The 22,463-nt window shown below is 40.0% G+C and overlaps 1 protein-coding gene and 1 non-coding gene across 3 annotated transcripts in view; both read left to right on the plus strand.

Annotated features, from left to right (window-relative positions):
- Window positions 1-219: 219 nt before the first annotated feature.
- The window catches only part of RC3H2 (ring finger and CCCH-type domains 2), a 31,021-nt gene continuing 8,777 nt past the window's right edge, over window positions 220-22,463 (plus strand). For both annotated transcript variants that reach the window (XM_050926817.1, XM_050926818.1), the window contains exons 1-14: window positions 220-513; window positions 2,215-2,332; window positions 3,472-3,705; window positions 4,660-4,835; window positions 6,903-7,103; window positions 7,544-7,676; window positions 7,943-8,061; window positions 13,272-13,384; window positions 13,990-14,298; window positions 15,399-15,613; window positions 17,098-17,525; window positions 18,849-19,019; window positions 20,275-20,430; window positions 22,162-22,375. In XM_050926817.1, coding sequence (XP_050782774.1) covers window positions 283-513; window positions 2,215-2,332; window positions 3,472-3,705; window positions 4,660-4,835; window positions 6,903-7,103; window positions 7,544-7,676; window positions 7,943-8,061; window positions 13,272-13,384; window positions 13,990-14,298; window positions 15,399-15,613; window positions 17,098-17,525; window positions 18,849-19,019; window positions 20,275-20,430; window positions 22,162-22,375 — 2,818 coding nt within the window. In that variant the 5' untranslated portion in view covers window positions 220-282. The remainder of the gene's footprint in view (window positions 514-2,214; window positions 2,333-3,471; window positions 3,706-4,659; window positions 4,836-6,902; window positions 7,104-7,543; window positions 7,677-7,942; window positions 8,062-13,271; window positions 13,385-13,989; window positions 14,299-15,398; window positions 15,614-17,097; window positions 17,526-18,848; window positions 19,020-20,274; window positions 20,431-22,161; window positions 22,376-22,463) is intronic.
- On the plus strand, window positions 7,329-7,444 carry LOC127036320 (small nucleolar RNA SNORD90). The gene has a single exon (XR_007770084.1). It is a non-coding gene; the product is annotated as a small nucleolar RNA SNORD90 (small nucleolar RNA).

Below are 22,463 nucleotides of genomic sequence, written 5' to 3' on the forward strand. Positions count from 1 at the left end.
GCAGAATGTGATGGGATTATTGAACTGTTACTATAGATTGAGATGACGAGGCGGAGGATGGAGGTTGGATTCATTATATGGGGATTTCAACATAAGTTTTTTGGTTTTATTTCATAAAATGTTAAAATCTTAATTTTTAATTTAAAAAGGAATTGTAAATGACTGTAAAATGTTGTGTAGAAACTACTGTACATCCTCTGTTCATTCACTTTACAGCTGCCAAAATATGGGACAGTGAAATAATGGTCTTCTAGTCTGCTAAACAAGTGTCCAGCTTCCACAATGCCTGTGCAGGCAGCTCAGTGGACGGAGTTTCTGTCCTGTCCAATCTGCTACAATGAGTTTGATGAGAATGTCCACAAGCCCATCAGCTTAGGTTGCTCACACACTGTCTGTAAGACCTGCCTGAACAAGCTTCATCGCAAAGCATGTCCTTTCGACCAGACTGCCATCAACACAGACATCGATGTGCTTCCAGTAAACTTTGCACTTCTCCAGTTAGTTGGAGCCCAGGTATGACTTAAGGAGCAATTGACTTTTTCTCAACATTACCATTTATATTTTACCCTTGCAGCAGGAATACATCCTCACTGTTCCAATCTAGGAAAATAAAGGTCTGATCTTTATAGCATCTGAAGGCCTGTGTACGCTGCAAAGACAATCACAAAAAGGGACCAGGTTACCAGACAGCTGACCCTTGTCACAACTAAAACAATATTTTATCGTCTTGTGTAGACCAGACTCTGTTATAACAGTGATCCTGTAATGTGCCACAGTTTTCGACAGAATATGTCTGTAAAATGATTTTAAGAGCGTCTTCCAATATGGTTGGGTGTACAGCTGTGTGAGTGTGTAGATAAATGCCTCCTGGACCTAGAGTACCATCAGAAGTGTCATTAGAAAAATTAATCTGCAGACTACACTCATTCATCCTTCTCATTGGGAGCTAGTTGAGTCAAAACCTCATATTACTTCTTACATTGAAAAGAATCTGACCTCTGAACCCAGGTTCAAACATCCATTCTTTTGAAACACCTGTGATGAGGGTGTTTAGGTTGCACTTGAGTGTCTCATCAACTAATTGAATTAGACATTTTTCCCTCCCGTGCCTCTTAGTGGTGGCACAGGCATGTAGATAAAGTCAGCATCCCACTCAAGGACACTTGTACGTAAATAATCTGTCTCTCTTGTACCATTTTGCATGTGTTTTCAAAGAGTTTTATCTTTTTCAAGTTAATAATTCTTTAAAAGAATTGGGGTGCTACTTGCAGAGGATGCATTTTACTGTGAACTGCTTAGTGTGTTGCTTATTTTAATTTGTCATCCAGACAGATGTGACAACAATATGTATATTAAAAAAAATCATTGTTTGTTATGGAACATAGTGTCATACACTAGTATGTTTTCCTTTCTCAACTTCATATATTTCTTTCATTCTATATTGCTAATATAGTGTTTGTAATAGTCATTGTGTCTGCCTATTGCAATCTTCACTTCCTCTGACTGCTCCACTTCTCACAGTACATCTTAGCTTGTTCAGTACATTATAACTAAAATCCCCTTTGTTTTCTGTCACTCTGACCAGATCATGCTCACGGTGACTCATGCACCAAGTTGAGACTCACCATTCTTCCCTTCAAGGACTGCAGAGCATGCTGTGCTTGGCTGCATTTCTATCTCTAATTTCTCCTTGCTCAGCTTTTTGTGTTCTGCTCTTGGCCAGTTAATTGCATCTGGTCACTTCCTTGGTCTCCTACAAGCAACTCCGCACTTCTTCTCATGTTGCCTCTATGCATTGATCATCCTCCCATGCCCTGTGTACATGCACCTTACCTTTCAAATAAGCCTTCAGAGGTTAGTTCTTTCAGCTGGTCTTCCATCACAGTCCCACCTTCGTGCCCTGTTTTCCTCCTTAATCTCCAAATTTTAATGTCAACCCAAAAACACCACAGGAAATGTGCTGTAACAATATCATAATTTTTCATCACCATATCCATCATCCTCTATAATCTTTCTGTATTATGATTAATACATTCCAAATACCTTGGGGTTGAACCTGTCTTTCATTTCTTTGTGAAGAGCAGTGTAGATCTATGGTGTTATATAATTAGCAATAACGGTGCTCATACCGTGATAAGGTGAGTAAGGCAGGTCCTGTGAAAGATTATGTACACTGGCTACAACTCCCTTTTCTTTCCTTTGCAATTTTTGTAGGTACCAGATCATCAGACAATAAAGTTAAGTAACCTAGGAGAGAACAAACATTATGAGGTAGCAAAGAAATGTGTTGAGGATTTGGCACTCTACTTAAAGCCACTAAGTGGAGGAAAGGGTAAGTTGTCTTAAAACTCTGCAATTCTTGGTATATCAGACAAGCTTACTCTTAACAGAAGTATGTTCTCAGTGCTAACTAGGTGCAGGCTGTGAAGTGATAGAACAACTATCTTTCTGGTAACTTTTCCTTTATGTCTTTACTGGTTACTGTACATCTATGGTGCTTGGTAAATAACAGTCTAGTACAGGGGTAGCCAACCTATGGTACGCGTGCTGAAGGCTGCATGCAAGCTGATTTTCAGTGTCGCTGACACTGCCCAGGTACTGGCCACTGGTCTGGGGGGCTCTGCATTTTAATTTAATTTTAAATGAAGCTTCTTAAACATTTTAAAAACCTTGTTTACTTTACATACAACAATAGTTTAGTTATATATTATAGACTTACAGAAAGATCCCTTCTAAAAATGTTAAAATGTATTACTGGCAAACGAAACCTTAAATTAGAGTGAATAAATGAAGACTCAGCACACCACTTCTGAAAGGTGGACGACCCCTGTTCTAGCAGCTATATTGTTTTTGCTTTTGAGGGTAACGAATATTGCTTTTCATTTAATGTTCCCACCTAAGCAAAGAGTTTGGGTTCCTTTCCTATAAGCTAGACAGGGTGGTTTGATTTGACATAGTTAGATGTAAGATTTTAATTTAAATTCCTTTATTAGTCAGATATCCTTGTATGATTGTAGTGACAAGGGATGGACTGAAACAGAGAAGTGCCAGAAAGCCTTTATGGTGATCTGAAGGGAACTGAGGAGTGTTCTGTAGTCCATGTTGAAAGCTGCCTGAAGTGTCATATGCTCCAGAAGTGAGGAGGGGATCTTAGATAAAACCTAAAAATGGCATGGTGGTATCAAACAAACATGGCACAGAAAAGGGGCATAGAGCAAAAATAGACCAGTTTAGTACAGATCTTGATAAGCAATGTGGGGCTGAGTGGGAGATACTTCAACAGCAAGGATCAGTACTGTTGGATCAATGTTGTGATGGTGGGGGGCCTCTTGGGTTAAAAGTGTTCATGGTGGGATATGGCATTGTTCTGTGACTTAAGCCTATACTAGAAATGGTGATTTGCCTTTCACTTAGTTGATCAATCTGTCTTCTTATTGAGACTTAGTTGACCATTTACCTCTTTCTTTAAAGGAGTTGCTAGTTTGAATCAGAGTGCCCTGAGCCGTCCAATGCAAAGGAAACTGGTGACCCTGGTGAATTGTCAGCTGGTGGAGGAGGAGGGTCGTGTTAGAGCCCTGCGAGCAGCACGCTCACTTGGTGAAAGAACTGTAACAGAACTGATTTTGCAGCACCAGAACCCTCAGCAACTGTCTGCCAATCTCTGGGCTGCTGTCAGGGCACGAGGATGCCAGTTTCTAGGGCCAGGTAGGACTCTTGCAGAAGGGATCTGGCTGTTTCATTTCTTACTGGGAAGAACATTTCTTGGGAGTCTTGTCATTGCAGTTTGGAGGTAGATGTGCTCTTGTTTTCCAGGTTTATGGGAAAGAGCTAAGGGAGGGGGGCGAAGGTTGGGTATTCTAACCAGTATAACTCTTGGTTTTATTATGGTCTATCCCTACATACCACAGGGAAATGTTCCACAGATCTCACCCCTATAAATAGATGTATTTTCCTTATTGTCTGTAGTACTGAGAACTATGATTAGCACATAGGCACAAGGTTTCTCATTCGGATATGTTTGTGCCTATATCTTAAGCCATAGAGTCCAAAACCACCAACCCAGGTTGCATGGTAATACTGTGCTACAAGCAGTTAAGTTATAATTTATGGGTTTGGACTCTTTGATATAAAGCAGCTGTTACCAGTAAATTGATGCCAAATTGAGTGCAGGGTTCATCAGAAGATTCTGTTTAAGTTGGCAATGCAATGAACTTGTAATTCTGATGGGTAGTTCTAATATTCCTGTGCCATTCCTACTGCTAGATTTCATGCAGCTTCCTAGTATAAAATTGGCAAGCTATATGAAATGGCAAAGGCTGAATGTTGAGACTGCAATGTAAAACCAAAAGTTAAAAAGCACCATTATTATTGAAAACAGGGAGCCTTGAATCATTCTGTCTCCTTTTACCTGGAACCACTTACTGCATTTCAAGCATTTCTGCATACTGCTTTATATCTGGACTAGCCAATTTCTTAAAATGGGGCAAGTTTTCACTGACTGTGTTTTGCTATAGTTATTTTGTTGGACTAAAAATAGTTAAGATATATTGTGGACGAGAATTCTCAAACCAAATATTCCTGTGTACACTGTTAATATGTGGTAGTCTTACTTTTCTAATGACAATTTCTTTTTTTTCTTTTTTTTACATCTGTTTAAAGCTATGCAAGAAGAAGCTTTGAAACTTGTGTTACTAGCACTTGAAGATGGCTCTGCGCTCTCAAGAAAAGTTTTGGTACTCTTTGTTGTGCAAAGACTAGAACCAAGATTTCCTCAGGCATCAAAAACAAGCATTGGTCATGTTGTGCAACTACTGTATCGCGCATCATGCTTTAAGGTAAAAGACTGGATAATTTAAAATGAAAACTTGCTTTTTATTTTTTGCAACTTAATACCAGTTTTATTTTTTTTAACTTTTTGATACATCGGCAATGTTTAGCAGGTTCTGAGGAACAATATGGCATGAGTATATTTCACCTGCAACATGCTACTCAAATTCAGATCTTACCCATTCTAAAGATACAATGAAGCATCAAGAACTGATCTAAAACCAATTAATCATCTAATCCCACTAACTGTAGCCTCTGCATACGCAGAGATGGTGAGATTGAAATATATGGAGAGTGAGTCCTAATGCATTCAGTACTGATGCATCCATTATAAAATGAACATGAAATGTTTAAGTCTCTCATTTATTATACCATGCCTCTTTTCCACTGAATGCTCCCAGCTCTTCGTCTCTGAAGAGAAAGAGAGCAGGAGTAGGAAGTGAACTCTGCCTTCCTGTATGGTAATGTAGAGCACGATCATTAAGAAATTAATTGGCCCAGAAAGGCAATAAAATGTCAATTGACAAAGACAGTAGTTTGTTCTGGACATGTTTGATAGAATATCAATATTTGATACAAAAGCTCTTATGTTCGATGACATGGGAAGATGGTTAAATTTTTGTTTTCAACATATTCTGCTAGAAGACCTAGAGTATACTTAATATTTACATAATGTAAGCAGTAATTGGATTTGTGACCCATTAGCAACAACACCTTTTCCCTCAAAATAAGATTTGTGGGATGTTTTTATGGACAATCATAATAAAATGTGTATCACATCTTTACTTTTCTTTTTATGAAGATGCAGCGTTGCACAAGAGTTAAAGGACTAGGAGCCAGAACTTGTGGATTCTCTCCTTGCCTGTGTCACTGATGCAATGAATGACCTTTAGCCAAGATATTTTCCTTTACTGTGTCTGTTTACCCATCAATAAAATGGAATAATACTAACTATGCCAAAAGTGTATTTATGAGGTTTAATATGTATATAAAGTTAACTGTGATCCTCAGATGAAAAGTGTATGTAAGAACCAGGTATTTTTGTTAATATTGTACTGGTACTAATTGTCTTTCTGTAAAGTATACTCTAAATCAGGGGTAGGCAACCTATGGCACGTGTGCCGAAGGCGGCACGCAAGCTGATTTTCAGTGGCACTCACACTGCCCGTGTCCTGGCCACCAATCTGGCAGGCTCTGCATTTTAGTTTAATTTTAAATGAAGCTTCTTAAACATTTTGAAAACCTTATTTACTTTATATACAACAATAGTTTAGTTATATATTATAGTCTTATAGAAAGAGACCTTCTAAAAGCGTTAAAATGTATTACTGGCACTCAAAACCTTAAATCAGAGTGAATAAACGAAGGCTCGGCACATCACTTCTGAAAGGTTGCCGACCCCTCCTCTAAATTGTAGAGTGCACTGCAACTTTTTAATCATCCTTCCCCCCCCGCCCCATTTACCAATTAAATTCTGAACTTTTCCTGTCTCACTTTGAGTTGTCTTTTAACATTGGGTATATTGAAATGATAGTGGAACCGAAGGTCTAATCCTATAGCTGTATATCCTGCAAACCACATCATATCTTCAAAGACTTAAGCAAATCCAATTTCTGCCTTAGTTGAAGAGATTGGACTCGATGTCATGTCCTCATACTGACTATCTATACAACACTGGATTATCTGGCTAGCCTGCAGTAATTCTAGTACCCTGCAGGGGGGTGAATATTTGAAAGAACTAAATGTTGATTCTCTATACAAAGGGGGGGTTCTCAACCTTTTTCTCTTTGAGGCCCCCCCCCAACATGCTATAAAATCTCCATGGCCCACCTGGGCCACAGTAACTGCGGTGAGGCTTTGGCTTTCTGCCCTGGGCCACAGTGAGTCTAACGCTGACTGTGCTTGGAGGACCTCCTGAAACTGCTCATGGCCCCCTAGGGGGCCCCGGACCCCTGGTTGAGAACCACTGCTATATACCATGGCACACTTGTTTATACGTCAGCTGGACTCTGATTGACTCTGCTGTAATTAAAGAAATATGAAGTGTTTAAGCATTGTTGAATTCTTGTTTTTAGGTCACGAAAAGGGATGAAGATTCTTCTCTGATGCAGCTTAAAGAGGAATTTCGGAGTTATGAGGCTTTGCGGAGGGAACATGATGCCCAAATTGTCCACATTGCCATGGAAGCAGGACTTCGAATATCACCAGAACAATGGTCTTCCCTCCTTTATGGTGACCTGGCACATAAGTCACACATGCAATCCATTATTGACAAGGTTTGTCAATGGGACAGATTTAGTGTCCTTTTCTTGTTAGACTTAACAGTTAAAGGGTGTAATGCTGAAACAGTTTTTAAGCTGTTATAACCTCTAATTTTAATTAAGTTTTAACATGACTAGAGACTAAGAGAGCTGTTTTTTCTTACGTAATCTTTATGTACAAAGCCCTTTCAGAATGTTTAGTGCTTACAAAGGTCACAGAGAAGCTGTGCAAAAAAAATCACTTATTCTAGTTTTGTGTCGTATGATGAAGTTTCATAGGGCAGATTCTGAGCTGAGAATTGTAATTTCTCACCACTGATAATTACTATATGCAATCTGAAGACACTACCTATCTCATTTTGGAGCCCATCTCTCATGAAAGAAAATGAGAATACTTTTCTGTTAAAATGTCCAGTTTGTAGAATGAAGAGCATTAATGTCACTTTTATTTTCAGCTCCAGTCTCCAGAATCATTTGCAAAAAGTGTGCAGGAGTTGACAATTGTCTTGCAACGTACAGGTGATCCCGCAAACTTAAACAGACTTAGGCCTCATTTGGAGCTTCTGGCAAACATAGATCCTAATCCAGGTATATGAATGGTGCTAGTAAATGTTCTAAAAAACAAAACAAAACTTTTTTTCCCTTTCCTTTTTATGAAAAATATAACTATACTGGCAATAAATTCTGTTTCTGCTCTAAACAGTTCCCATCAGTTGATATTTTTAAGCTGCTGTTCAAGATTTGTTTCCTCTTAATCCTTGTATTTGGTGTTTCTAGTGTAATAAAAGTTGTCTCATTTAAGACAATGATATTGGAATTATTGTTAAAATGTGCTTTAAATTCATCAATTGTAGATGCAACTTCTCCAACATGGGAGCAGCTGGAAAATGCAATGGTGGCGGTGAAGACTGTGGTACATGGGCTAGTGGACTTTATTCAGAATTATAGTAGAAAAGGTCATGAAACACCACAGGTGACTATATTTAATTACCACCTATATTTATGAGTGTTCTGTGATGCTTTAACAAAAGTTCTTAACTTATTTTACAAAATTAATGTTGATTTAAAACAATTGTAGCCTAGTCAGGCTTTCCATTGCCATGAAATAAAGTAAGATTAATATCCCAGGCCCATGTTCCCTGCTCAGGGAACATCTAATATCATTCACCAAGATCCCTTCTAGCCAATTAAAAATAGACATTGGATTGGATTCTCTATGGTATTAATCAATCTTCTTTTTGTAGGGAAAAATTGTATCTATTTATTAATACGCTTCTTTAAGGATAGACGGGTAGAACCCTTAGGGTTCTAAAAAGACCTCTTCTGACTGACTGACTAGCATATTAAAACAAGCCAAACTTATGTGATGTTAGCTTAGAGTAGACTTCCTGCACACAATATCTGTAGTCAGTAAAGTATACTCACAAGGAACCCTTGATTTAAATCTCTTCAGTGAATCTTATCTGTTATGTGTAATATAAAGCTATATTGGGAGTATTTTAACCTTTCAGACACCAGTGGTGCCACATTTAGTTAGCTCAATACTTGCTCACTAAGGTTTCTTGTCTTGCTTAATCAAGACAATTGTTCTTCTGGTATCTTTTTAAACAAATGAAGAAAAAACATACAAGAAATATTAAAATTATAAGAACTCGATAGTCAAGGTGTGTCCACCATACATAGGTGATATAATTTACTTGTAATGGGCTTATTATGCAATCTTTATATAAATACATCTTTTTAGCCCAATTGGTTGTGTTTGATCCATTTTTTATATAGCTAGATAGAGATAGATAGATATAAAATACCAAAACGTTAACATTAATTGTTTAAACAACAGAGAAAAGCAAGAATAATTTTTAAAATGTTAGTTTAAGGGATAATATGTTACAAAAGAATCCTAGACCGTCAGCACATAGGACCATCGGCATGCAAGTCTCCCTCTATCCCTTCTGTGATCTTCTACAACCACCCAAACTAAGCACGTAGTATCTTAAGTAATCGCCATCTATTCAAAACTCTCCCCTCCATATAAAACTATACTGTGAGCCACGACCAAGGATTTCTGTATAGCCCAATCATAAGAACCTATTTCAGGTAAATCACACAAAGGACCTTTGTATATAAGTAACACGGATAGCTGCCAAATCTTAACAAAGTAGACCATAAGTGCTGATCACGGCCTTTTTGCATTTCATCATTTTCTAACTTAAACTTTGCCATTCTTCCAGATTTACATTGTCTTTCCCACCCTGACATCTGGCAGTTGTTCTGCTACGTCAAAAATGTGAATTGATTGTTTCTCAACCTCACTTAATGCCAGAATCCCTGGACAGATCGAAAAAAAAGGGAAAATAGTGTAGCTCATTTGACTAACGAGCACAAGAAACTTTTCTCAGAACATTTTGCTTTCTGACACTAAGATAAACGTATCCATCAATTTCCTTTGTAGTGACGCTTCTAGCAGGTTTGGTTGGGACTCGCTATGGGCATTGTGCTAGCTGCTTCTTTCTCGGGGGGCTGTCTCAGTGTAACCTGTGAGAAAGCTGACATTAAGGGTCTTTTCTTTCCTTCTTCCTAATCACTGGTTCGCAATCAATGCTGGAAAAATGTACTGATCCACCAATGTGTTCTTTAGTATATTAAGATCTGCAGAGGGGGGAGGGATAGCTCAGTGGTTTGAGCATTGGCCTGCTAAACCCAGGGTTGTGAGTTCAATCCTTGAGGGGGGCACTTAAAGATCTAGGGCAAAAATTGGTCCTGCAAGTGAAGGCAGGGGGCTGGACTCAATGATCTTTCAAGGTTCCTTCCAGTTCTAGGAGATTAGTATGTCTCCTATTATTATTATTATTTTTATTATTAGATCTGACCATGGGTCTGTTGCATGCTTTCAGGCTAGACCTCAGAGCTGTGAATTGCTGGTTCAGGGATATGCCCCTCCTGATGAAGAGCTGGCCAGTTTGTTGGACGGAAAGATTGACCTCACTGCTGTTGAGTTTAAGGATTGTTGGATCTAAAACTAAAACAAAACTAATATTATCTGTTGCAATTGGGCTTAAATTTGGCTGGTCTGTCAAACTTCTGGGTTGGCTTTTAGAACTGGTCACTTGATTATTTGCTTGCCTTCATTCTTGAAACTCTGAGCAGCACACTTCCTGGCATATATTTTGCAGCTTTTCTTTGATCCCAGCATAACAGACATACATGCAGGGAAGCCAAATGCAAAATTCTTCTCCTGCATCTCTCCCCAATCAGAGTGTATAGATAGTGAACTCTGCTAGCTTTGTGGCCCAGGTAACCCCCCAACAGGGGGGTTACCTGGAGCTCCTAGGTCTTCCTCCTCTGGACGAGGAGAGAACCAGGGCTGCAGAATCGAGGAGGTGGCAAGTAATGCACTCCTTCGCACAAAGCAGGAAATAAGAGAAGCAGGGTGGTGTCTCTGAGCCAAAAATCACTACTGCCAAACTTCTTGAGATGCCTTGTAAACTACTGCTCCATCTTCTCTCTCTCTCCCACTGCAAAGATGGGGCAGGAGGACTGAGACAAATGGCACAGCGGGAAGAGGTTTCTGCATCTGAGCCTGCCTTGGGATCCAGTGCTGGTGACAATGGTTCCAACAGTGGGTGCCCTCCATTTCAGTGGCTAGTGGGAGTCCACAGAAAGCAAACAAAAAAATCTAGTTGACAAGATTACATTGAGCACTTAACTTTTTATGCCTTACTTACAGGCATTAGCCAGCCCCCTTTTTCTATGGGGACCTCTCAGCTGGGCTTCCCTCATCCAAGAAGTTCCTGGCATTCAGAGTATACAGAGGTAGAAACTGGGATTCCCCACTGGCAACCATATGGCTGGCTGGTATGCACATCCTGTCCTCCAAGACTTGTTTCTAACTGCACTGACAGGGGGATCAAAGGAACAAACCAAACAGAAAATCCTTCAAAGAAACCGACACCTCTGGCTCCCCAGGACATTACTTAGCCCTGCCTCAGATATCCTTATCTCATATGGACAAAAACTGTAAAACTGAAACCAAAGAGGGATGTGATCTTCACTGTCTCCCCAAGAGACTGCACACACAGAATGAACCCTGTTATTTTTAAGTTCAGAGTCAGAATCTTTCAGTGTCTTTTAGACTCTAGTTAAAGTTTCTGTAGGCTTCAGGCTCCCTGTCCAAAGCACTCTTCTAGAAAGAAAATGGCAAAGAAAAGCTATTATGAAGAGGGCTGAGTCAGTTCAGCTCTCCAGGTCAGAACTAATGAGACAAATAGGGAAATACAGGAAAGATTCTTCTTTTGGAATACTTGAAGACCAAGCTAAGGAGAATAACTGCTGCCTGGGACCTTCCTACAGATGAGCCTTCTATTTAAAAAGAAGTGGAAAAAAGACATAGGCAACAAAATGAAAAGAATGAGAGGGCCCAAAACAGTAGTGCTGTGGACTTATTATAAGTGTTGTGGGTTTGTATCCAGCTAAGTACCAACAGACAGGTAAGTGGATTCCTATCTAAGAAGGACATTACAAACCAGCTTCAGCAACACTATGGGCCTCTACAGTATCCATCCCCTCCAGTTGACTATCCATGGTAGGATTACTCATGTCCAGCTTCCTTTCGGGGAAAGTCAAAAAGCCCCTGGCCCTACCAGTGAACTTTCAGAAGACATCCCTGCTTCATTGTTTATCTTGGATGCCTCTTTCCGTGGTTTTCATTTCTCAGGTAGGGTCAGCAACACAGGCATGTTCTTGGAAAGCAGACACCCAAGCAAAGAAAATCCTATCAACATTACTATATGCTAGAGAAAAACTTACGGAGAGCTGATGGACAGAGGTAGTGTCTGAGACCGAGGGTGGGGAACAAAAGGAAACGCTTCCATCTGCAAGGCAATATAGAACGGAATAAAAGCCCAACTTGTATGGTCGGTCCTTCCAGGGCCATTCTGTGAACAGCTACAACTAAAAAATCAATACAGTAAAGGAAGGTGTAAAAATAAATTAAATCCCCAAATCTTTCCTGTTGCATGACCCCTGGCACATCCATTCAGAAACCATCTCTGATTGATTGATTGATTTTGCAGACTCTTCTCCTTTATACACAGATGTCTATCTGTCACACTGGGCAAATAGGTGTTGGACACACACTCAGTACAACTAAGCAGAATATCAGGAATAGATTTGTTTTATCCCTGGTATTAAGTGTTGATATGTGCATTATATATGATGTAAAGATAGGATTTTCAAAGCCAGCTAGGGGATTTGGATTCCAAAATCTCCACCTAAAATATGTATATAAGGGATAAGATTTAGTTCTTATCCCTATCTCTTTCAGTTCTGGGGTGATAGAGGCAATTCTTAACTCATGGGAGGCATTCCTTTTCATCTGAGAATTGTTTGTAAGGATGTTAATGGAGTAGTTCTCTTGCTGCCCTCTGGATTGGAGAGTAACAGAAACCCACTATGTGATCAGGCTGCAGGAATTTTACCCTCGTATTAAGGGTACAATACAAGTCTGTCATAGTTTTGCTTTAAAACAACTGAACGCAAATATGTTCCTTTAGAGCTTTCCTCTGTTCTGGTAGTTCCCAAACTGGGGGTTGCAACCCGTGGGGGAGGGGAGAGCAGAGGTGTTGTTGTGAAAGCCTTACTTATATTAAAATTAAATTTAAAAATTAACATTTTTTATTTATAAGGGGGAGGGTTACACTCAGTCTTGCTGTGTGAAAGAGGTTGCCAATACAAAAAGTTTGAGAGCCGCTGCTATATTCCGGTTGATTATGAGCCCTAAAATAAGAAGGGATATTTTCTAGAAGAGTAACTTTCACAGAAAGAGAAAAAAAGCACGCGCACTCCAAATTCGGATGTGTGATTCTTAGGAGGTTGTGGCTGAGGTGTTAGTCAGGATTATAAGGGCATAATGATCCTGAAAGACATGGCATCTTGTAATTAGTACCTGACAAATTCATGATTGTCAGCAAAACTTTCTGAATGCTGTACGCAGCAGAGCTAGCCACGATGAGCTCAGTGTGACAAAAGGGTATTCGTAATGTCAGTGAACAACTTCCTTCTCTAAAGAGGTGATTTGAGAATGAAAATTGTCAAAATTAGCATGGCTGTATTTATATATATATATATACTACTTGTATTTAAACCTGTATTGGATTTTAAGTCGGATTTTTTTCTATTTTTAAGCCGCAACCAAATAGCAAATATAAAACGAGTATGTGCCGAGATCTGCGACAGCAAGGGGGGTGTCCACGAGGAACTAACTGTACATTTGCTCACTCTCAGGAAGAGCTTGAAAAGTAAGTCTGGGGATGATGTCATTCTTTCCATCAAATCAAAGCAGCTTTCATGAAATCCTGAAAGTAGCTTCCTTTGTGTGTGAATTCATATCTAGGGGTCCTTGAATTGCAAGAGAGCTGTTTGTGCAAGTTAGACCTCTTAAAAATAACATCTATAAATACATTGCCAAAATTGCCCTTTACTTACTCTCAGAATATAGCCAAAGCAAAGTTTTCTTGCACAAAATTATTGACTCTGGGCCTGGCACCTTAAGAGGTCTGCAATGGCACAAACTGAGGAATAGTACCCATTAGGCCTTAATCAGCAGTTCTTTATTCCTAACTCAATTTATCAAATATCTCATGTATAACTTCATAAAGCTATTTCCACCCAGACTCATCTCCAAATTAACAACTCTGATGCCTCTCAGAGGATGAGTTGGTCTTTCGCTGTAGTGTGAAATGTCTGCTGTTCTACTTCTTTCTCCAAACGAGTGCTCATGGTTTAAGTTAAATTGTGAAGTGCTGTTAATGATATCCCTCTCATCCCTTCTGTCATGTCAGTTTTACAAATGCATTAGACTGCACAATGTAAACTCCTTTATCAGCTTTCTTTGTAAATATAGGTATCGTTTGAGGAACAAAAAGATCAGCGCAACTGTGAGAACATTCCCTCTCCTAAATAAAGTTGGTGTCAACAGCACTGTCTCAACCACAGCAGGAAATGTAATCTCTGTCATAGGAAGCACTGAAACAACAGGAAAGATGGCGCCGAGTTCCAATGGGATTGCAAATCTGGAAAGTGGTGTTCCCCAATTGATTCCTCGCTGCGCTGAAACCTCCTTAAGAGTTCTGGAGAATGTCAAGAAGGGGGGAAAGTCTGGAGCCAGTGGTCAAAATGCCTCTGGGTCTCCTACAGAATCGCTGTCTGAAAAGTATGTATTGCTGTGGGCTAAAAGAATTGGGATCAGATATTCTAATGTCCACACTTTGCATTTTTCATATCCTTGCAAGCAGAAGAGAGGTGATAAAGGTCTGAATTACGTTCACGAGTAGTTTCTGTTTTAGTCTTTGCTACTAAGTGAGTTAGTAACTAACTCTGGTTCTGTTTTATGCGCTTCACAAGTTGAAGGGCATATGTTTTTCTTTTCCTCATGACTGATGTAGCCAGTTGCCCTTTAAAGGGTAATATATAAGCCATGCATTTCAGAAAATCTGCTGTGGCTCATGTACAAGCCTAATAGAAGACTTTCCAAAGGGCACAACATGCATTCTACCTACTGAAGGCCAGAGTTGAGCTTGAAGAGGGAATGGCCTCTTCTGAGTGAGGTGTTAGGAGATGATATATCCAAGTAATGTATCAGGTAGAGGGAAAGGGGGAGATGCTGCTTGGTTGTGTAGCTATGCAAGGTCTGATTTAGCAGTGGAGATGTAAGTTTGTTACTCAGACGGTCCACCTGAGTTATGTCAGTGCTTTTTGTTTTTAAATAATCTCATAGAGAATGGCTAAATTAGTACAGCTCTCCACATCCCTTCTCTTCCCGTTTCCTGCACTGTATCTAATCTGTCATTGTTTTTAAATTGAATAACCCCAATTTGCATCCATAATTTATTTCTTTATAGTCGAGTTGTGCAGAATAGTCATTGCATTTCCAGTTATCAAAAATACTCCTTTGTACTCCCGGAGGTTTTCCAAATATCACCCTTTTTAAAATTGTTTGGCATTGTCCAAACAGCACTGGACCTCAGACCAGCTTTTCAATGCCTATCTGTTGTTTCCAGAACATGCTTTCAGTACTGATATTTGAGCTCTAGGTACAAACTAAAAGGTTTAGATCATGATGGTCTCTTGAAGAGAGTCTGCTTTTTAATAATGGCATCAGTGTTGGATTTAAAAATATAATTGAAGTCTTCAGAAATTCCAGTGAAGATAATGAGGAATTTGGGCTGTGTCATACTGGAGTGTTTTGTGTTTGAGTTAGAAATTACTAAAGATGAATGAAAATACATTTGATTTCTTTGCAATTCTTTTCAGTAAAATTTGTTCTCCACCCAAGACTCCTGTAAGCCAGGCAGCAGCTACCTCAGCTGGTGGTCCTAATATTGGAACGGAGATGAATTCTCTGACTCCAAAATCCAGCCCATTTGTAACCAGAGTACCTGTCTACCCTTCACATTCTGATAATGTTCAGTATTTTCAAGATCCCAGGACACAGTTATCCTGTGAAGTTCCACAGTACCCACAGACAGGTGCGTGACATGGTTGCTGATACACAGGCAATGCTTCTCTTCTGCCTATATAAACTTGAATGTGTTTCAGTGTTTGTGCTTTCTAAATTGCTTCAAATCCCAATGGCACCAAGTCATGTGGGGCTTATTTGCTGGGTCTCCTAGTTTCAGCAGAGCCTAATACACAAGCTTTTAATCTCTGAATAGTATGATTGAGTAAAGAGAGGGATGCAGAATGCAGGAGCTTTGCTACACTCTGCATTATTTCCATATATAACTAGAGGTCTCCAAAATTCTTTAAAGGAAATTTAGCAACATTTAAACCATGCCTGCTTATTGGAGAGGGGACAGATGTGTTGAAGATTTGTGTTGTGGAGAAAAGTTCTGTTTGCTTTCTTTGTGTGAAACATGTGAGACTCCATCTTGCTTGCATCCTTCATGGAGCTGGCTTAGCAGTCTCCTTTTATAGTATCTTCCTGGAAACACCACTCTTCTTCACCCCTCTATGTGGCCAGTTATTTACTGTCCGCCCACAATGAGGGCCAGTCTCTGCACTCCAGTATGTATGGGTCTGACTTCAGTCTGTGCGCATCCATGAGCGGAATTTAGTCCAGGTTATGCATTTCCCAGTAGCATTTACAGACCTGAATAACTCAGGCTTTTTTCCAAATCTTTTCTAGCCATCTGTGTACACACAGTCCCAGTGTGTGTGTCTCATAGACTGCACAAATGTTCTTATGCCCTAGAGGAATGGTTTGTCTGAGTATTTATCTAGGCAGAGACCTGGGAGGGAGACACTCTACGTACCAAGTACCTCTGCATACTGTGCTTGGTATTTTGGTAAGCTAACAAGCACCATATTAGGTAGAAGAAAGAGGTTTCTATTAAGTACAGCCAAGGAAACTGCTGTATCATTTGTTCTAATTTCAGGCAGGTCCCAGCTGACAGGGTAGGGTGTAGGAGGGGAAAATAATCTATTCTGCAATGTAAAAAATAAACCACATGCCAACTGATGGCTTAAAGACCCTCAGAATTCCTTAGACCCAAAATGTTGATACATAAACAAAGATGACAGACCTCTTTCTCTAAAAGTATCTATTATCTAACCATATAAAATATACATACACACACACACACACGCACTCTCTGTCTCTCTCTCTCTGTCTCTCTAGGTATGGAGAGGAAGCGCTAAATTGCCACCTGTTCTTGTAAAATAAATTTTAAAAGTGCTACCAAATTGTGGAATAAACCACTCCTCTGCTACCCCTCCCAACCATGTCAGGTCCTGTGAACACACTGTACATTGTTGGTACTGTCCCTGCAGACCGTGTTCTCAAACATGCAGTGTACATCCACAGAGAAGTGATGGAATTAATAGGGGACCTGTAGAAACAAGACACTTTACTCTGAAGTCAGTATCAAGTGCTACTTAAAATTTTAGAACCATTTTAAAATTCTGGATTATATTGAGACCAAATTAAACATACTTTTTTCCAATTTTCAAGGATACTACCCACCACCTCCAACAGTACCAGCTGGCGTGGCTCCCTGTGTTCCTCGCTTTGTGAGGTCCAGTAATGTTCCAGAATCCTCCCTCCCACCTGCTTCCGTGCCATATGCTGATCATTACAGTACATTTCCCCCTCGAGATCGACTGAATTCTCCCTACCAGCCTCCTCCTCCGCAGCCGTATGGACCAGTTCCTCCCGTCCCTTCTGGAATGTATGCTCCAGTGTATGACAGCAGGCGCATCTGGCGTCCACAGATCTACCCAAGAGATGACATTATTAGGAGCAATTCTTTACCTCCAATGGATGTGATGCACTCATCTGTCTATCAGACATCATTACGTGAAAGATATAATTCACTGGATGGGTATTACTCCATGGCTTGCCAACCTCCAAATGAGCAGAGGACTGTGCCTTTACCAAGGGTAGGTGAGAATGGAAAAGAAAAGATAAGATTTACTTCAAAAGTCATGCCAGAAATCATACTACCTAATTAGCCCAGAGCTCTTTTCTTGCCTTGCATTTACACTTGTCAAGCAGCAACCCCAAAACAAGTTGTCGTTTAAACTATAATAGGCAGATCTTTGTCCTTTTGGGTAGGGCTATCTTAGACCCCTTTGCTCCTCTGCTTACAAACACACATCAGCTAAATTAATTACACACACTCTGGATGTTGCCTACTCCTATTTCCTTGATTCACATTATGATATGATTCTGTGCATTGAGGAAGGCGCTTTTGGATCCAAGATGCATCTCCCTCTGCCTAGATCCTATATTGACAGCTAAAAATGGGACTCCAGTCCAAGGCATCCTGACCCAGGGTTGTCAAATGCATGGCCTGGGGGCCAGATCCAGGCTGCTAAATGTATTTATATAGCCCAGAGGATATAGTCAGGTTGTTCAGAATCTCCTCTTTTTTTTTTTTTTTTTTTTTTTTAAGTACATTTCTAGCTCTCCTGGTCACAGAGAAAACCTTTCAAATGTAAACTGAATGTAATCAATACAGTAACATTTGCTTACATGTGCAGATGGCTGCTGACAATAACTTGGGGGGTGAACTCTCCTGCCCCTGTTAATCTCATTGGAATGTCAGCTCCAGTGATGACACTTCAGTTGCAACCTTAACTGTTTCATTGCAGAGCATTTTAGCATATGGACTGGGAAATAACAGGGAGTTAAGCCCAAGGGGAGGTGGGAATTAGGAGTTGCTGTAGAGAAGGAAATTGAGAGGAAAGAACAAAGGAGATGCAGAGAAAGGAGGATGGAAAAGGAATAAAAACAAAGGGGAGAATTAGTGTTGACGATACAGGGGAGCAGATTTTCACACTGAGTGATGCTGAATGTGACGATAATGCACTGAATAAAAATATTTAAAAGTTGAGTTACTGTGTAATGGCCAGATTGTCCCCCGGATCGCACTCTGAATCTCCCAGTGACATCAGTGGCAGATCACTGGGGTTGTGGGGGGCGGGGACGTATGGCTCCTAAATTTATACCATGGCCTACGAACAATAATTTAAACATGGAATGAATTTGACACCGTGCTGTACACATTCCTTATCTTGTCTTCATTGTTTTCTCTCCTGCATACAAATATATGCCTTGCGACTGGTCTTTGGTAAGGTAGCTGTGACCGTTCCTTGCTTATTCTTCCATGTGTTGGCAGCTATGAGAAACCTATAAATTATCTGCATGGTTCTGCTGTGAGTATTCAGACATTGATGCTCTCCTCCCATTGTTTACTCTAGGAGCCTTGTGGTCACTTGAAGACCAGTTATGATGATCAGTTAAGACGGAAGCCAGAGCAATGGGCACAATACCACTCTCAAAAAACACCGCTTGTGTCCTCAACCCTTCCTATGGCAACACAGTCTCCAACACCACCTTCTCCTCTCTTCAGTGTTGACTTCAGTACAGAGGTGAGAAACCAAAGAATTTCATGGTACTTTTTGCTTCCTTTTTCTGCACTTACCAAGAGAGCTTTTCTGTCTCACTCTTCTGTGATTCTGTTAGATCAAGTTCATCCCCCCGCAAATAAGGGGAGAATCTCCCTAATAAAGATATTGGATATTAAGATGATGTTACACTTGATCACTGACAAAAGGCCAAAATTAAGTGAAGAATTGGCTTAACTTAAAGGCAGCTTAACTTTATAGCAGTGTTCGTTTATTGTTAAGACTCTTATACCATAGTATGGGAAACTAGTATAGAGTTTCATACAGATCTCCTGTGCAGTAAGAGTAGTACATCATATCAACAGCATATCACGAATATCAATTGTAATTAACTGTGATTAGAGCCTGTTATGAACCTTCAGATTTCTTTGTAAAGCATAGTGGATATATTTTTCCATTAGGAAGAACTCTCCATTTTATTTTCTTGTTCTTAATGGCGCTATCACATGATGATCATGTACATATGTGCCTGTAGTCCCAAAGAATGCATAAATTGAAATGAAAAGTGACAAGGCCCTTGTAAAACATTTAGCTGTGTGGTATGACAGTAGCAAAATGGAAGTGAGATGTAGGAGGCAAGGCATAAGAACTGGCAGTGTGTCTTGGAGGAGAAACCAATCTTGCATTCTCTCTCTATACACCTAAGAATGAAAATATTCAAAATAGATCTTGTCTAAAAAGCTCCTTAGTTGATGTTTATTCTAAGTTATCGCAAATAGTTATTTTAAGGGTTACGTATGGTCACAGATCTCCCATCAAGTCCTGGTTAAAGCCTTACCCAGACTGGGGATTTCTGAGTTTTGTTCTACCAAGGTTTACTTGATATAACTTTAGGAAAGGAAAAATGCTTCGCTTTCTCTTAAGTTTTCACTGCCCTAGTGATATGCCCCAAATACAGCCATTAAAGTGCACTGGTGCCAACCCAAAGTGTCAGCAGGCAAAGCAACTATTTGTACAGGCGAAGCTTACTCCTGCTTGGAAGCAGTAAGCTTCACAGGTGCAAAATGTGGCTTAGAGTGGTTTGTGCTAAGGGTGGGTGCAGATTTACCAGTGGTTGGCCACTGATGGCTGAAACTGAGGCAAATCCCCAGCATGGACACCGGCTTAGACTATCTGCTTCAAGTCTTGAAGTTCACAGTAAGCAGCTTTTCAGTATAAACACCTTAATACTAAATTCCTTTTGTTTTTGTATCTTTTTTTTCCCCTTCCTTTTCGATAGTTCTCGGAGAGTGTTAGTGACTTGAGTGGTACTAAATTTGAGGAAGACCATCTTTCACACTACTCACCCTGGTCCTGTGGCACTATTGGTTCCTGCATAAATGCCATCGACTCAGAGCCCAAGGATGTAATTGCCAATTCAAACGCTGTGTTAATGGTATGGCTGTTCTGTGCTCTGCCTGTTCACTCATGGGGTGGAAAGTGTTGCAAGTGTTTCCATTTGATTGCCAAACTTAATTTGATTGCCAGGCCTTTTGTAAATAAACTTCTATTGATTATAATAAACTAAAATACTAAGTCTTGAGGTTAAACTGGTTCAACTCATTTTTAAACTGTTTGGAACAAACTTTTGCCCAGCCATGTAAACAAACTACCCTCTTATCAATGGGGGGGAAATGGTGTTTATAACATTCTTAGACTTAAGACCAACTACTTTAATACCAAATTAGTGTAAATAAAATTTTCTGTTGGCCATAACATCTTCAGTAAATAATTTATAATTCAGGACTCCTATTCCTCAGACTTTTTTGTTGCACTAAAGGGATGAGTGAATGGACAACTGAGGCTGTATAATAAGGATTTCCACTTCTGGTCAGGTTGTTTGCAAAACTGTGCACCTTCAGCTGTTTCTTCCTCCTCTAGTGGATAGCACTTCCCATTTAAGAGATGTCCACAATAGTATAATTGTGTCAGGACAATCCTGTGTGGTGGATTTGACAGACTAGCATGGGCCAAGGTGTCAGTGTTAGGCAGATGTCTCCATTGGATTAATAGGGTTCCAGCTAGTTTTAAGTGAGATACTCAGAACTACTGGACCTTGATGAGCAAATTATTTTTTTTCCCCTGTGGGTATCTGACCAGATTTTCTGTTCCATCTTTGTCACTGTTTCAGATAACCTTTATTTTGAAGGGAGTGCCTTCAGTAGGGTGACCAGATATCGGGATTGTCCCTATAAAATCATGACATTTGGAGCTTTTTCATATAGGTTCCTATTACCCCCACCTCCGGTCCCGATTTTTCACACTTGCTGTCTGGTCACCCTAACCTTCGTCAATGTTAGCTCTACAGAGAAGACATGAAAAAGCTAAAACTTGCACTGCACACCATAGACCAGAGTATTCTGCATGAACTTTAATCATGGCTGCAGTATACGCACAGAGCATTTATATAAAATTAAAATGTCATTTCATTCTTGTAATTTCCCTTAAACAGAGATCTCACTCTGCTAAAAGGCTTTGGATTGGACGTATCCTCCTACAGTTAAAAAAAAAAAACAAACCTTGAAATATATGGAAATTATAATTGAATGAAAATACAGCATAACCTTGTTTTTATTGGATTGAAATTGGGTACACAAAATGAATTGAGGTTTGAATAAACTGGAGAATAAAACCTATTTAATAAACATCCAGGGAGATGACCTCATTTTGGATAAGTAAGGTCTCGTATGCATGTTGGGGATTTCTGTCCTACTCTGGTATGATCAAGCAGCTGCCGCTCATGCATCCTGCACCATAAGGGCAATCATGTATCAAATCTCTGCTAGCTCTACCCCACCTTCTCCAGTATTAGCAAGGATGTTGCGGGTCATACTGTGGAAATGGTGTTTTACAGCAGCTGGGCTTTTTTTTCTGAGAGGAAACAGTAAAGCTTTAAAAAAACAGAAGTGTGTCCTGTTCCACTGTTAATCACTGTCTGGTGCCAGCTGGCCACTAACTCCCTATAGTTAAGAGTCATTATGTCCCCTTCCAGGCTGGTCAGGTTGGAGCGAATCACCTTGTGTAATAGTGGTTATTGAATGACCCCTTGGCCTTTTGAATGACCCAACCAAATGTGTTGAACTGCAAACCAGCCTCTTGTATCTTCTTGTCTCTCCTAAATGTATAGGATTTGGACAGTGGAGATGTTAAGAGGAGAGTTCATCTATTTGAAACTCAAAGAAGGGCAAAGGAAGAAGATCCTATAATTCCTTTTAGTGATGGACCAATCATCTCCAAGTGGGGTGCAATCTCCAGATCATCCCGCACAGGTTATCACACAACAGATCCTATTCAGGCCACTGCTTCCCAAGGAAGTACTACTAAGCCCATCAGTGTATCAGGTACAGAAAATGCTTCCTATTGCCAGCACCGCATATGCCACACAGGCGTTTAGATCACTGCTGTGGACAATTAATAACTCTGTGTATA

This window comes from Gopherus flavomarginatus, chromosome 17, assembly GCF_025201925.1.
Source record: "Gopherus flavomarginatus isolate rGopFla2 chromosome 17, rGopFla2.mat.asm, whole genome shotgun sequence".
Taxonomy (NCBI): Eukaryota; Metazoa; Chordata; order Testudines; family Testudinidae; genus Gopherus; species Gopherus flavomarginatus.